Source organism: Carcharhinus amblyrhynchos, chromosome 5 (assembly GCF_965287045.1).
Source record: "Carcharhinus amblyrhynchos chromosome 5, sCarAmb.v2.hapA, whole genome shotgun sequence".
Classification (NCBI taxonomy): Eukaryota; Metazoa; Chordata; class Chondrichthyes; order Carcharhiniformes; family Carcharhinidae; genus Carcharhinus; species Carcharhinus amblyrhynchos.
In genome coordinates this window covers 106,039,488-106,056,039 of record NC_137328.1, presented here as the reverse complement: position 1 = coordinate 106,056,039, position 16,552 = coordinate 106,039,488, and the positions used below count along the sequence as shown (strand labels likewise).

The following is a 16,552-nucleotide window of genomic DNA, read 5'->3' as shown; positions in this document are numbered from 1 at the left end:
TGGAGAGGAAATTGGCCACACGCTCATAGGAGTAGAGTAAGTGGCTGAAGACATAGCCTTATGGGGCATTGATGTTCAGGATGATCGTGGAGGAGGTGTAGTTGCTTATCCTTACGGATTGCAGTCTGTGGGCTAGGAAGTTCAGGATCCAATTGCTAAGGGAGGAATCAGGCACCAGGTCATGGAGTCTGGAGATCAGTTTCATAGGAACAATTGTGTTGAAGGCTGAGCTGTAGTCGATAAATAGGAGTCTCAGGCAAGCATTTTTGTTATTCATGTGTTAAGGGCGTAACATAAGAACATTAGAACGAAGAGCTGGAGTAGGCTATCTGGCCCCTCGAGTCTGCTGTGCCATTCAATAAGATTATGGCTGATCTTTTCGTGGACTCAGCTCCACTTACCATCCACTCACCATAACCCTTAATTTCTTCACTGTTCAAAAATGTATCTATCCTTGCCTTAAAAACATTCAATGAGGTAGCCTCAACTGTTTCACTGGGCAGGGAGTTCCACAGATTCATCCTCAACTGAGTCCTAAATCTGCTCCTGCTTATTTTGAGGCCTCCAAGTTCTAGTTTCATCTGCCAGTGAAAACAATTTCCCTGTTTCCAACTTGTCTATTCCCTTCATAATCTTATATGCTTTGATAATGTTCTTCTCATTCTTCTGAATTCTAATAAGTATATTCCCAGTCTACTCAGCCTCTCCTCATAAGCCAACCCTCTCAACTCTGGAATCAACCTAATGAATCTCTTCTGTACCCCCTTCAATGCCAATATATCCTTTCTCAAGTAAGGAGACCAAAACTGTTCATAGTACTCCAGGTGTGACCTCACTAGCACCCTATACAGCTGCAACATAACCTCACTGTTTTTAAACTTCATCCCTCTAGCAATGAAGGACAAAAAATTCCATTTGCCTTCTTAATTACCTGTTGCACCTGCAAACCAACTCCTTGTGATTCTTGCACAAGGATATCCAGGTCCCTTTGCATGGCAATTTTTTACCATTTAAATAATAGTCCATTTTGCTGTTATTCTTACCAAATTGGATGACCTCACATTTACTAACATTGTATTCCATCTGCCAGACCATTGCCCACTCACTTAGACTATCTATATCCCTTTGCAGGCTTTCAGCGTCCTCTGCACACTTTGCTCTGCCACCCATCTTAGTGCCATCTGCGAATATTGACACACTACACTTGGTCCCCAATTCCAAATCATCTATGTAAATCGTAAACAATCGTGGTCCCAACACTGATCCCTGAAGTACACCGCCAGTCACTGATCGCCAACCAGAAGAACACCCATTTACCCCCACTTTTGCTTTCTGTTAGTTAACTAATCCTCTGTCTATGCTAATACCTTAACCTGTAACACCGTGCACCTTTGTTTTATGCAGCAGTCTTTGTGCAGCACCTTACCAAATGCCTTTTGAAAATTCAGATACACCACATCCACAGGTTCCCCATTGCCCACTGCACATGTAATGTTCTCAAAGGATTCCACCAAATTAGTCAAACATGACCTGCCCTTCATGAACTCATGCTGTGTCTTACCAAAGGGACAGTTTAGAACATAGAACATAGAACATTACAGCGCAGAACAGGCCCTTCGGCCCACGATGTTGCGCCGACCAGTTAAAAAACAATGACTCTCTAACCTAAACCAAACCCTTGCCATCCATAAACCTATCCACGGATCTCTTAAACGCCCCCAAACTAGGCGCATTTACAACTGCAGCAGGCAGGGCATTCCAATCCCTCACCACCCTCCGGGTAAAGAACCTACCCCTGACATCCGTCCTATAACTACCACCCCTTAATTTAAAGCTATACCCCCTCGTGCTAGCTTTCTCCATCCGAGGAAAAAGGCTATCACTGTCCACCCTATCTAAGCCTCTAATCATCTTATATGTTTCAATAAGGTCCCCTCGTAGCCGCCTTCTTTCTAACGAAAACAACCTTATATCCAGATGTCTCACTATTTCTTCCTTGATGATAGATTCAAGCATTTTCCCTACTGCAGAAATTAAGCTAACCGGCCTATAGTTACCTGCCTTTTGTCTATTTCCTTTTTTAAACAGTGGGTGTCACATTTGGCGTTTTCCAATCTGTGAGAACCACTCCAGAGTCCAGCGAATTTTGGTAAATTACCACTAGTGATTTGCTATTTCTCCCACCATCTCTTTTAGTACTCTGGGATGGATTCCATCAGGGTCAGACCACCAGCCCCCCCTTTAGTGGGAAACTATTGTAATCCCCATTGGAGTGAACCAATCCTAATGGCGGGGAGAGACTAGTGGCCCCAGAGATTTCAGTCCCCGGTCTGCTAATGACATTTAAATTGTATTTAAATTAGGATCTCCATAATTCATGCAGCACTGTCCCGATTTCTGAAGCGGAACTGACAGCGCTGTAAATCCGGCACTGGGACATGCGCTCAGGACTGGACGTCTAGCACGGATTGCGCGAATCGGGCACTTTTGAATCTCTCAGCCCGCTGCACTAAAAAATCAGTTCAGTGGGATGGGAGAATCGCCCCAAAAATAACAGACAGTGAGGATAGTGGGATAAAATATGCAGGAAGTGAGCAAGCAATATTGGGTATAAAATCAAGGCTTCAGCGAGATGTGCGCAGTTGTAAATTGCAGGATTTCTGTGAGAGAGCTGGTCTTTAATTAGAGTGCTACTCTGGAAAGCAGGATGTCACTGACCCTGCTGGAGTAAAGGAGGGGCAATTGAATTGCTGGAGTAAAGGAGGGTCAAGGCAGTGGGGGTGCCCCTGGGCATTGGTACTTTGACAGTGCCAGCCTGGGTCCTGTGGCACTGCCCAAGGGGCAAATTACCAATGCCCAGCGGGCACCTTGGCACTACCCATCAGGCATGGGGCAGTGCTAAGGGAGCAGAGCATCTGAGGGGCAATCATTGCAGGGCCTTGCTGCCACTCTGCAGTCGGGATCAGTGGGGGAGGGAGGGAGACCAGAGACCAGGGCTGGCCAATGGGATGGCAGTCAACACTGTGGGGGTTGAGGTGTTGGACTGCCGGTTAAGGGGGGGGGTGGAATGGAGATCAAAGCAGGCCAGGAGGGGTGGATCAGGGTTAGGCCTGGGCATATTTGAGGGGCCAGCGATCAAGTTGTGGGGGAGTGAGATGATCATCAAGTCCTGAAGAACTTGTTGCTGCTGGACCAGAAGTAGGGACACTACCATTGGGGAAGTTAAAAATATAATAGGCTTTGAGTAAGTTGTGGACAGAGAAAAATGGCTACAACAATGATTTAACAACAATAATGGCAATAGTTAGTGACTTTAAAATGGCTATTCTGGCTGAGATGAAGCATACTGGGAATTTTGGTTGACTTATAGACTAAAACCAGATGCAGGTTGTAAAGAGGTTCTGGTCTGGGAGCTGTGATCTGTAGCTTCTTTGTTGGTCAGATCAGGGAAGTTAACATTAACTGAGACACCATGGCTCCAATTTTTATGGCTGCTATGCATGGGGCATGTAAAATTAACTAAGCGTCTCTGGATGTTCGAATCATTGATCGATTTCTGGTTATTCAGTTGGCTGGATGACAGAGAATCTTCTGGAAGCAAGTGGAGAATTGTGAATAAGAAACATGAATTCTTTCTTTGGCAACGATAACTGGAAGACAATTACCATCACAACAAAGCTTGTACCCTGAAGAATGCTTCACAGAGAAGAAGATTGATTCTACAGTGAGGATATTTCTTGGCCAAGGTTGTCCTAACTCAGGAGTATCTACTTTCAGTTAAATAGTTAAAATTGAAGTTCAGTTAGAGTTAAAGTGCAGTTTAAGAGTTAAAGCTCAGTTGAAAGTTGATGTTCAATTGGAGTTAAAATTCAGTAAAGAATTCAGTAATGAGTTGCAACTGTTTACATTCGAGTTGGTACTAAAAGTGTTAAATAAAGAAATAATTGCGTTACTATCCTTGTTTGTCTCTTTAAACTGGAATGCTTGGAAAGTGTTTAAATTAAAGATGTATAACAAAGTGAAAGGAGCAGGATGGGAAACAGTACAACATGCTCGTCTTTAACCCCAGTGGTTCCCAACCTTAGTAAAACAGCATACTTCAATGAGACAAACAATTCTACGGTGCATCCACTCAGATTTTAGTGGACAAGTTCAAAAGGCAGTTAAAGAGGCTGATGGAATCTTAGCCTTTCTCTGGTCAGCCTTACTGCAGAACGCAATGGCAAACCATTACAGTACTTTATTGAATACCAATCCAGTGGAAGTCCATGGTTGAAAGGTCACAGAGCTGAAATATTCCACAGCTGCTGTGAGATAGGCCGAGCATTTTCAGCATTTTTTGTTTTTATTCCCAGCTTCCTTAGTCTCTGCCACATACCTGAAGGTTTTTGCTCCCAGTATAATTCTAGTAATTCTTATCTGTACCCTCTTGTCGGACTGGAAAGTGTTGCTAAACAGTGGTGTCCAGAATAGACAAAATAATCCAGCTAAACTCTAATCAGCAACACACTAGTTTATATTGCCTTTCTCCATTCTGCCTTCCAAGATGCAAGACTTCATATTTCTTGTGTTTAATTTTATTTGCCATGTTTCATCCTGCTTGCCCATTTTATAAGTTTGTCTGCATCCTTTTAATGTCTGCTCCTATTGTGCTCATTGGCTACTACATTGATAAACTTTGTCTGATTTGCAAGCTATTATGCCATGGCATGGATAGGTATGGCTGTAAATCCTACTCAATAAAAGGCGATCCAATCCATAACAAACTAATCCTTTGATTGGCATCCACCCATTGAATTGAACATCCACTTCTTCCAGTATCAGGTTACAGTGGTAGCTGTGTGTACTCTCTCTAGGATTCAATGTAGTAACATGCCAATGCTTTTATGGCAAAACCTCCCAAACCATTGCTTGAAGGGCAAGGGTAATGGGCATATGAGAACACCAATACTATCAAATTCCCTTCCAATCACCATCCTGACTTGGACATTTATTGCTGTTCCTTCATAAGGTAGGTTGAGCCCTTGCTATGCTAAGGCAGTGTGCCATTGCGATGGTTCTTGCCATGGGTTCTTCTGCCCCACTGCAATTTTGTGAGTGGTCAAGGAGGTGTTGGGTGGTTTTGCCATCCTTGGGTTAATGGAAAACCTTAATTAGACAATTAATGATAACTTAAGTCCTGACTTCTGCTCCGATTTAACAGGCAATGGTAGAAGCTTGCATTGCATGCAAAACCTGGTAAATTTGTACCTGTGGGTTGCTGGCCAGTGATAAAGTGGGGGAGGGTGGTGTTGCCTCTTTTCAGGGCCTCATGTCTATCCTTTCATCCCCACCCTGTCCAACATTAATCCCCCGTGCATTCTTGCCAGGGCTTGCTGGATTGGACCCAACAAGATCTGAGACTTAAGGCTCTTGCTGTTTCTCATGGGCCTTCTGCAATGTTGGGAGTGGCCTTCACTCCCTGGTGGCATAGCTGGTACTGCAATAGCTGTCAGTTACCCACATCCCAATGACAGAGGAAAACAAAAAGCTTTGGGAGTTGAATCTAATGTGAGGTTTTTAAAAGTCTGAAAGGTTTTGAGGGGGTAGACTATAGAGATATAACTCTATACTTTCCAGAAGTTAGCAAATTGGTAGGAAAGTGGTGGTAGGAATGGATGAATATCTCTTTAAGAACAAAAGGGAGGTTTGGAGAATATTTTCATGTAGAGGATTAGAAATGCTTCACTTCAAATGGTGTTACAATCAAAGACACTAAATAGGCAAGCACTCACAAAGTGAAAATATAATCAGCAATATGAAATAAGACATGAAATTGGATTAAAGAAGACAGCTCAAGGTGAAGACTTGGCACAGACACAAATTTTAAATGAGTCTTTTTTTGTGCTGATACTTTCTTGGTTTTGTAAAAAAACAAACTAAAATGAAGGGGCACTTAAAGTTCACACAAATCTTTTCTCTCTAATTTACAATAAATATATACGTTTATAACACATAAATGTACCAAACAATTTTCAACTGTTCTAGCCATTCACACTCTGGCTTACAGTGAAAGACAGACCAAAGCTTAATTTATAATGATCATATTGCTTTTATGTTTTTCTTACTGGTCATCAATGACGGTAGATGAAATATTGTAAGAATTTAATAATGCCACCATTGCTTCAACATCAAGCCATTCTTTATCCAGCACAACACGGACGAATGCTGTTTTAATTGACATCAACTCCTGAAAATGCGAAAGGAAAACAGCTTACAAAGTAACAATTCTTGGAAGTGGCAGAATAAAAATTAGCAGAAAACATGCATCACACACTCTTGCTTTGAACTTAATTCATTCCGTAGGAAATTATTTATAAACTAGAATGTTGATGCATTCAAAGCAGATATCTGTAGCAGAATTTTACACTGACATTGCACGTGCATCCCGACATTATTGCGCAGTGGCGTGATATTTCAGTCAGGGCACAAGCATGGATTGGTTGCCAGTCGTTAATGAAGGTGCTCATTGGAGGAACTAAAACTACACTTGACCAGAATAGTGCATTGCCTGTGCAATTTTTAGGTTGGTGCACGAGTAACATGGGCAGGCAATCAATCTGCTTTTGCAGTTTTCTCATCCAAGGGTGGGATAAGCACAAACTTTTCTGGTTGCACAGTGAATTTACTAGAGGCTGCTGAAAAATTGACAGGAAGCGTTTCTATTGCTTCCCCTTCTGTGAGCATTGGATGAGAAATGCTCCTCCCAACTCCAGCACTGCTGGGCATATTTGACTCTCCATGTATTGGAGCTTGTGATGTTCCCTGAAAACACAAAGAACTCTCAGTCTCCACCTCAGTGTTCCCATTTGCCCAAAAATGAAAATAATCTTTCACTTTTTACTCACAATGAAGTCCCAGGTTTTGTTCAACTCTTCACCGGTAGCTGGTCTCACAGCTCCACTCCTATACTTTCCGCATTGCTGCTGTTACTTCTGACTCTGCAGAAGATGGTGGTCCACACTCACCCCACCCTATCCTGTACTTCCCCCCAGCTGCCCAACCTCCTGATTTTTGCCTCTTTTTCTTTCCATCCCCCAAGAAATCCATTTACCTATTTTCTATGTACCTGACCTGCGTATCTCAAGATTCTCTATTTTCCCTGGGTCCCGTTTTTAATCTCCTAAACAATTAACTGAACTGCATTCTCCCCTGCCCCCCAGCCCTACCCATTCCAAGCCATATGGGCGGCATGGTAGCACAGTGGTTAGCACTGCTGCTTCACAGCTCCAGGGACCTGGGTTCAGTTCCCAGCTCGGGTCACTGTCTGTGTGGAGTTTGCATTCTCCTCGTGTCTGCGTGGTTTCCTCCCACAGTTCAAAGATGTGCGGGTTAGGTTGATTAGTGTCCTGGGTTGTGTAGGTTAGAGGGATTGGTGGGTAAATGTGTTGGGATATGGGGGCGGGTAGGGCCTGGGTGGGATTGCGGTTGGTGCAGACTCGATGGGCCGAAGGGCCTGTTTCTGCACTGTAGGGTTCTATGTTCATATTTCCTTTCTCCCCTGAACGCCCTTACCTCAACCTCCAGTCACTTGTCACCCTCTGCCTGACCACTAGTTCCATTCCCTTCTCCCTCTGTCATCCTGTATCCTAGTTTCTTAACTGCCCCAGCATTCTAAAACTCTCAATCCAAATTTGCCTTCCAACTCTTTTGCACACATGAGTTGCAGTTTGTCTCTTCACTCCCACAATGTTCTGACTCCATTTATAACAAAATGGAGACTTACAAGATGCTAACAATTTGAACACTGCAAATGCTGTGTTAGGGTAGTTAACGTAATTCGAGGGGTGGGGTCATGGCTGAAAACCTGGCAGGCTCTTTCTCCACCTCTTGATCAAATTATATTAAAATATCCAGCAAAACAAGCGATTTAATTCACATTTTTCACAAAATGCTGTGCTATGTTAAATGATAACTAAACAAAACAATTAAAAATTGAAAATGGTGTTTTTCAATCATTTACATGGTCAGGTGACATTTAAACAATATTAGAATTAATGTAAAAGGATTAGCATACATTCTTTACACCTGCAAGGAAAGGTGCAGGTTTGTTAATGTACCCCTGAAAGTTGAACCAGGAGATTACGACTTGCAAACAACGGTATGGAGCACCCCAATCACTGTCATCTTCATCATGCTGCAAGCAGTGATAAAACACATAGAATCCATGCACTAGGGCAACCTGCTCCAAAGTAAATCAAATGTAATTATTGTAAGATCAAAAGTGCATATAATTGACTGAAAATAGAATTAGTTTCTTATACAAAATTTAAAAGAATTATAACGACAAATAATTCTATTAATTTGGTTATTTTGATTTACTTAAACATCTTTAGTATTGTAAATTGAGATTTGTACCTTAAACTCATCAAGGTCAGGAGCAGGAATATACTTATGTACATTTTTCAAACGATTAGATTCCTTCTCATCACATGGAAAACAATAGGCCATGGGGCGGCGAAAGAAGGGTTTATTACCAAGACCATGTTCAGCATGCAGCTCCTGGGCACATCAAAAAAAAGCATAACTTTTAATCTGATGACTTCATAAGATCTTTAAATCATCATTTACTAAAAATAATCTTACAAATATTATCTACCAATAGTTCCAGCCAAAGCCTCAGTCAAAAATTCATAAGATTTAGGGTTTTATTTTGCTCAGAGTGCATAAGATTTGACTTGTGGCCTTGCTGAAAAAATGGATCCAAAACTCTCCTGTTAACCTGTCTGTTCTGGACTGAGAATTTTTTTTGGTAAGTTCATCCCCATTGTATTTAAACTTCTGAGGCTAGTGGGTACTAATAATTAATTTTCTTTATTTTTACCTTCATAGAAGCTAACTGCTTGATTCATTTAAATTGTGGCAAATCAGTCTACGGGTAAGAAAGCACACAATGGAGCATGAAAATGGGAGCGAACTGCATCCATTTTTTAGGAAAACTCCAGACGCAAATGTACGGCACTTAGAAAAGAAAAAGAAGTAAAATGTGATTCTTGTCAATAGGTGGAGTGGGTGGAGCCAATTCATGCTGGGAAGCTGGCGGCTCAGCTCGAGTCATTGTGCAGGTGCTCTGATCTCCCAGTGCACTGTGTACAGCGGTCCTACCCCCGATCCCACCACCCCAGTTGATCACCATCATGGCCAATTCCCACCCTCCCATGCAGAGTAACCTCTCTACGAAACTACCCCATGTGCCCACCCCTTCAGTCTCCACCCCTTCAGGCCCCACCCTTTTCAGGTCCCACTCCTTTCAGGCCCACCTCTCCTTTCAGGCCCCTCTCTCTTGGCACTACTCGTGGCAAATTGGTGCTGGTAACATCACAAGAAGCTAGAAACCTGGCGTGAGCCCGATTTTCCACCCCTCGCTTGATTTTACCAACTAGCCATGCTGGTCAACTGGTGTGACAAGCCGATAACATCACCCCCATAATTTTTGTGTGAGCTTCTAAACTCAAGGACCAAGTTTATGAAACTTGCTGCTATAATCTTACCTTACATGTTTTGGGAAATTCAATAAGTAAACTGGTCCATTATCAACAGCATTGTGGATCTCCTTAGTTTGGTCATAGCTACAACCCATCCATTGACTCTGTCTACACTTCCCGGTGCCTTGGCAAAGCAGCCAGCATGATTATGGACCCCATGCACCCTGGACATTCTCTATTCCACCTTCTTCCTTCAGGAAAATGATACAAAAGTCTGAGGTTGCGTACCAACTGACTCAAGTACAGCTATTTCCCTGCTGCGATCAAACTTTTGAATGGACTTACCTTGCATTAGGTCGATCTTTCTCTACACCCTACTGTAACACTACATTCTGTACTCCCTCGTTTCCTTCTCTATGAACAATATGTTTTGTCTATATAGTGTGCAAGAAACAATACTTTTCAATAATTACATAGAACATAGGTCATTACAGCAGCTCAATACAGGCCCTTTGGCCCTCAATGTTGTTCCGAGCTATGTCCAATCCGAAGATCAAGCTATCCCCTCCCTATAAGTCTGGTGTGCTCCATGTGCCTATCCAATAACTGCTTGAAAGTTCCTTAATTGTCTGACTCCACTATCACAGCAGGCAGTCTATTCCACACCCCAACCACTCTCTGAGTGAAGAACCTACCTTGGACATCCCTCCTATATCTCCCACCAAGAACCTTATAGTTATGCCCCCTAGTAACAGCTACATCCACCCAAGGAAATTGTCTCTGCACATCCACTCTATCAATCCCTCTCATGATCTTATAAAATTCTATTAAGTCGCCTTTCATCCTCCTCCGCTCCAAAGAGAAAAGCCCCAACTCCCTCAACCTTTCCTCATAAGACCTACCCTCCAAACCAGGCAGCATCCTGGTAAATCTCCTCTGCACTCTCTCCAATGCTTCCACATCCTTCTTATAATGAGGTGACCAGAACTGAACACAATATTCCAAAATGTGGGCTCACCAACATCCAGTATAGTTGCTGCATAACCCCACGGCTCTTAAATTCAAACCCCCTGTTAATAGACTTTAACACACTATAAGCCTTCTTCATGGCTCTATCCACTTGAGTGGCAACCTTCAGAGATCTGTGGATATGAACCCCAAGATCTCTCTGTTCCTCCACATTCCTCAGAACTCTGCCGTTGACCCTGTAATCTGCATTCAAGTTTGTCCTACCAAAATGAATCACCTCACACTTATCAAGGTTAAACTCCATTTGCCACTTTTCAGCCCAGGTCTGCATCCTATCAATGTCTCTTTGCAGCCTGCAAGAGCCCTCCACCTCATTCACTACTCGACCAATCTTGGTGTTGTCAGCAAATTTACTAATCCACCCTTCAGCTCCTTCTTCCAAGTCATTGATAAAAATCACAAAAAGCAGAGGACCCAGCACTGACCCCTGTGCTACACCGCTGGTAACTGGCCTCCAGTCCACCACCACCCTCTGTCTTCTATGATATAGCCAGTTACTTATCCAATTGGCCAAATTTCCTTCTATCCCACATCTCCTTATCTTCTTCATGAGCCTACCGTGAGGAACCTTATCAAATGCCTTACTGAAATCCATGTATACGACATCAACTGCTCTACCTTTGTCCACGCACTCCTCAAAGAATTCAAATTTTTGAGGCAGGACTCACCCCTCACAAAACAGTGCTGACTATTCCAGATTAAACTGAATCTTTCCAAATGGTCATAAATCCTATCTCTCAGGACCCTTTCCATTAACTTACCAACCACCGAAGTAAGACTAACTGGCCTATAATTACCAGGGTCATTCCTATTTCCTTTTTTGAAAAGAGGAACAACATTTGCCACTCTCTGGTCCTCTGGCACTATCCCTGTGGACAGTGAGGACCCAAAGATCAAAGCTAAAGGCTCCGCAACCTCATCTCTTGCCTCCCAAAGTATCCTAGGATGTATCCCATTTGGCCCAGGAGACTTATCCACCCTCAGGTTTTTCAAAATTGCTAATATATCTTCCCTCAGAACATCTACCTCCTCCCCGCCTGTAAGGAGCAAATATGTAAGTGTTAGTGAGGGATCACTTGGGACCATAATTCCATTAGTTTTAAGACAGCTATGGAGAATGATAGGTTTGGCCCAAAAAGTTATAATTCTAAATTGGGGCAAGGCCAATTTTGGTGGTAACTGGCAGGAACTTGCAACAGTTAATTGGGGGAGTCTGTGAGAAGGCAAAGGGACGTCTGATAAGTGGAAAGCTTTCAAAAGCATGTTGACCAGGGTTTGGGGTAAGCACATTCATCTTAGAGTGAAGGGCAAGGCTGATAGAAGTAGGGAAACCTGGATGACTTGGGATATTGAAGCTCTGGTCAAGAAGAAGAAAAAGACACATGACATGCATAGACAGCTGAGATCAAATAGATCAATTGGATTCCTTGGAGAGTATAAAGGGTCTTGGAGTAGGGTTAAGAGAGAAATCAGGAAGGCAAAAAGGGGAACATGATATTGTTTTGGCAGGTAAGGCAAAGGAGTATCCAAAGAGCTTCTACAAATACATAAAGGGCAAAAGATTAACTAGGGAGAGAGTAGAGCCTCTTAAGGATCAACTAGGTCATCTACAAGAGATGGGTGAGATCCTAAATGAATATTTCTCATCAATATTCACTGTTGAGAAAAGCATGGATGTTAGGGAACTTGGGGAAATAAATAGTGATGTCTTGAGGAGTGGTCATATAACAGAGAAGGAGATGCTGGAAGTCTTAAAGTGCATTAAGATAGATAAATCCCCAGGACCTGATGAAGTGTATCCCTGGACATTGTGAGAGGCTAGAGAGGAAATTGTGGGTCCCTTAAAAGAGATATTTGAATCATCGATAGTCACAGGTGAGGTGCCTGAAGATTGGCGGGTGGCAAATGTTATGCCTTTATTCCAGAAGGGCTGCAGGGAACGACGGCAAGTGAGCTTCACATCTGAAGTGGGTAAGTTGTTAGGAGATATTTTGAGAGACAGAATCTTAAGGCATCTGGAGACGCAAAGACTGATTAGAGACAGCCAGCATGCCTTTGTGAATGGAAAATCATGTCTCACAAATTTGATTGAGTTTTTTGAAGGGGTAACCAAGAAGGTAAATGACAGCAGTACACGATATTGTCTACATGGACTTTAGCACAGTCTTTGACAAGGTACCACATGATAGGTTGCTGCATAGGGTTAATTTTTACAGTATCCAGGGTGAGGTAGCCAAATGGATACAAAATTAGCTTGATGACAGAAGACAGAGTTGGTGGTTGTAGAGGGTTGTTTTTCAAACTGGAGGTCTGTGACCAGCAGTGTGCCTCAGGGATCAGTGCTGAGCCCACTGTTATTTGTCATTTAGATTAATGATTTGGATAAGAATATAGGGGGCATGGTTAGTAACTTTGCAGATAACACCAAGATTGGTGGCATCGTGGACAGTGAAGAAGATTATCTAGGATTGCAACAAGATCTTAATCAATTGGGCCAGTGGGCTGATGAATGGCTGATGGAGCTTAATTTAGATAAATGCAAGGTGATGCATTTTGGTAGATTGAACCAGGGCAGGACTCAATCAGTTAATGGTAGGGCACTGGGGAGAGTTATAGAATAAAAAGATCTAGGGGTACAGGTTCATAGCTCCTCGAAAGTGGAGTCATAGGTGGACAGAGTAGTGAAGAAGGCATTTGGCATGCTTGGTTTCATTGGTCAGAACATTGAATACAGGAGTTGGGACGTCTTGTTGAAGTTGTACAAGACATTGCTAAAGCTGCACTTGGAATACTGTGTCCAGTTCTGGTCACCCTATTATAAAGAGGATATTATTAAACTAGAGAGAGTGCAGAAAAGATTTACTAGGATGTGACTGGGATTTAATGGTTTGAGTTATAGGGAGAAGCTGGATGGACTGGGAATTTTTTCTCTGGAGTACAGGAGGCTTCGGGGTGATCTTATAAGGGTCTATTAAATAATGAGAAGCATAGATCAGCTAGATGGTCACTGTCCTTTCCCAAAGGTAAGGGAGTCTAAAACTAGAGGGCATAGGTTTAAGATGAGAGGAGAGAGATACATAAGGGTCCAAAGGGACAATTTTTTCACACAGAGGGTCGTGAGTATCTGGAACAAGCTGCCAGAGGTAGTGGTAGAGGTGGAAACAATTTTGTCTTTTAAAAAGCATTTAGACAGTTATATGGTAAGATGGGTATAGAGGGATGTGGACCAACGTGGGTAATTGGGAATAGCTTAAGGGTTAAAAAAATGGGCGACATGGGCAAGTTGGACCAAAGGCCTGATTCCATGCTATAAACCTCTCTGACTCTATATCAACTCTCTAAACAGGACAATTACTCATAGACATTGACAGGACAGAAAAACTGAAGCTGGCTACTGGGGAATTGAAATCTAATGGAAGTATTGTAGGTGAAGTGGATCTTCTTTAAAATGTCTTGTGAACTGTTTCTTAAACAGATGACCAATCCATGGTATGTGAAGTGTATGAGAGGGAAAGATGGGTGGTAGTAACTGGGAAGGTGATTTATGGTAACACAGAAACATGAATTCTCAGGGCTTTCAAGAATTTGATAGAATATTGGGGGCACACATATTATGTTACTATTCGTTACCTTGGTCCCCTGGCATTTATTTTGGGAGAGATCATTATGCTAAATCATTTTTTTTAGTAATAACCAAGAATTTTGGAAATGGTGAAATGACAGGTTGTGCCATTTAAAAAAAAATCACCATCAGTCTAAAATTGACAAAATAATTGCTACTTTAAACATTTAGTTATTCATGGACAAGTTGTATGAATGAAAAAGTGACCTGGGCTCCAACCATACTTTTCGTTGAGGTTCCAGATTTTCATCACTGATTCCAGCAGGGTATATTACTGTAGTGAGAGTAGTTTTCTCTGGCAATTCGAAGTGGTATGCTTGCGGCATCGGAACAGTTTTTCCAGTTGTATATCGCTGAATGCATTTGTCCATTGCAGATAGCTGTTCAGTAACTGCTTCCACAAACAAATCCTGTAGCCTGTCAAAAACATCATTTTAAGTTACAATTAAAAGCATATTCTAAACAGCATCATTTGATACATAGCATAAAATGAAAAGAAACTCACTTTAACTCAGATACAAAATCGTGTAGAGTAATTTAGCTTCCCTACCAGCTAATGCTATTCTCACCAAATAATTGCAGAATAATTTAAATTAAACACTTTTCCATTCAATAAACATGGAATTCATGGTATATTTTCCTCATTTTACTTTCAAATTCAATCCTATTCAAATTTCACAATTCTAGTCCACTGATAAATATCAGGTGCCAGAATGTCATTGAAACTGGAATTTTGATTTAAGAGCTACAGTAAATACCTTGATGGAGCTTCTTATTATCTCCCCTTTTCATTTCAGATTTCTAGCTTTTCTATGTTTTCTTTTTCAATTTTTAAAAGCATCTTACTGGAATCCATTTGTAAAGTAGATTCAAAAAGGGGCGGGACTGGGTACTAAGTATTCCTGATTACAGAGCTGGATTTTCAAAATGGATTTTCATCAGTTGCAAATAGAGCCATTTCCTCATATCATAATCCTACCTCCTGCCGAACAGTGACAGGAAATGATCACAAGTTGGAGTTGGGCCTCTTTCAGCTGACCCAAGACAGAGAAAACAGATGTCAAGACGGGCAGGTTAAATGGCATGCTTCCATTCACAAGAACATCAGCATAGTTTTATAGATAAGTTTAAGACACCAAACCATCAGCCCCACTCCCTCACCCTCATCCTGCATTCCTATATTCTTCATATGCTGAATCTTTCTTAGTCTCATGGCTCCATGCCTTCATATCTTCCTCACCCCCATGCCCCCCATATTATATACTATAATCCCCAAATCCTATGTTGGGGAACCAGCAAGTTATGGGCCATCGTGACACAGAATACTACAGTAAAACAATCACGTCAGAGGAAGCACAGATGTATTAAGTTTCAAGGGAGTAAGGCAAGGCTGGATGGCCTCTACTTTAATACCAAGTAAAATGGATGAGTTAAGGGCAAGGATTGACATGCAGAATTGTGATATAGTAGCCATCACAGAGATATGGTTGAGGGAGGGGTTGGATTGGCAGCTCAACATTCTGGGATATAGAAACTTCAGGCAAGATAGGGGAATGGGTAAAAAAGGAAGAAGCATTGCATTATTACTTAAGGAGTCAATAACTATAGAAAGGAGCGATGCCATCTTGGAGGGGGCACTGAATGAAGCTTTGTGGGTACAGCCTAGGAATAAAAAAAGGCAATCACATTGCTAAGTGTTTATTATAGACCCCCAGATAGTCAGCAGGAAATTGAGAAGCAAATATGTGCACAATTCACAGAGGTGTGTATAAATGATAATCACATTGTAACTATATTAGCTGATTTCAACTTTTTCAACATTAATTGGGATAGTCAATGTTAAGGGCTTGGATGGAGTGGATTTCTTGAAATGTGTACAGAACATTTTGTCAATATGTAGAGGGTCCAACATGGAAGGCACAGTGCTGGACCTAACTTTGTAGAATGAAACTGGACTGGTGGTTGAGATGGTGGTGGAGGTGCATTTTAGTGATTACAACCACAACATGGTACAATTTAAACTTGTTATGGACAAAGAAATGAACAAAAAAGTTTTGGATTTGGGGAGTGTGGATTTTAGCAAAATAAGGCAGGACTTGGCCAAGGTAGACTGGGATCAGCTACTTGTGGGGAAATCTACAGAAGAGCAGTGAGGGATGTTCAAAAAGGAAATGAGTAGGGTGCAGGCCCAACATGTTCCCTCTAGGGTGATAGGAAGGAGTAAAAAGTCCAGAGAACTATTGATGACCAGAGATATCAGAGTTATGATGAGAAGTAAAAAAGAGGCTTTTAGCAGGTACAAGTGGAGCAAATCAGTGGAGGCATTAATGGAGTGTAGGAAGTGCAGGGTAGAGCTTAAGAAAACAATTAGGAGAGCAAAGAAGAGATATGAGAAAGCTCTGGCTGGTAAAACTAAAGAAAATCCCAAGATAATATC

General features: G+C 42.0%; 1 protein-coding gene across 1 annotated transcript in view; it reads right to left on the bottom strand.

Annotated features, from left to right (window-relative positions):
- LOC145343553 (ufm1-specific protease 2-like) overlaps positions 1 to 16,552 on the bottom strand; it is an 87,655-nt gene that overhangs the window by 21,156 nt on the left and 49,947 nt on the right. The window contains exons 6-9 of the mRNA XM_080189800.1: positions 14,340 to 14,532; positions 8,398 to 8,541; positions 8,057 to 8,221; positions 6,108 to 6,229 (exon numbers count right to left, since the gene is read on the bottom strand). Of these exons, the coding sequence (XP_080045926.1) occupies positions 6,108 to 6,229; positions 8,057 to 8,221; positions 8,398 to 8,541; positions 14,340 to 14,532 (624 nt within the window). The remainder of the gene's footprint in view (positions 1 to 6,107; positions 6,230 to 8,056; positions 8,222 to 8,397; positions 8,542 to 14,339; positions 14,533 to 16,552) is intronic.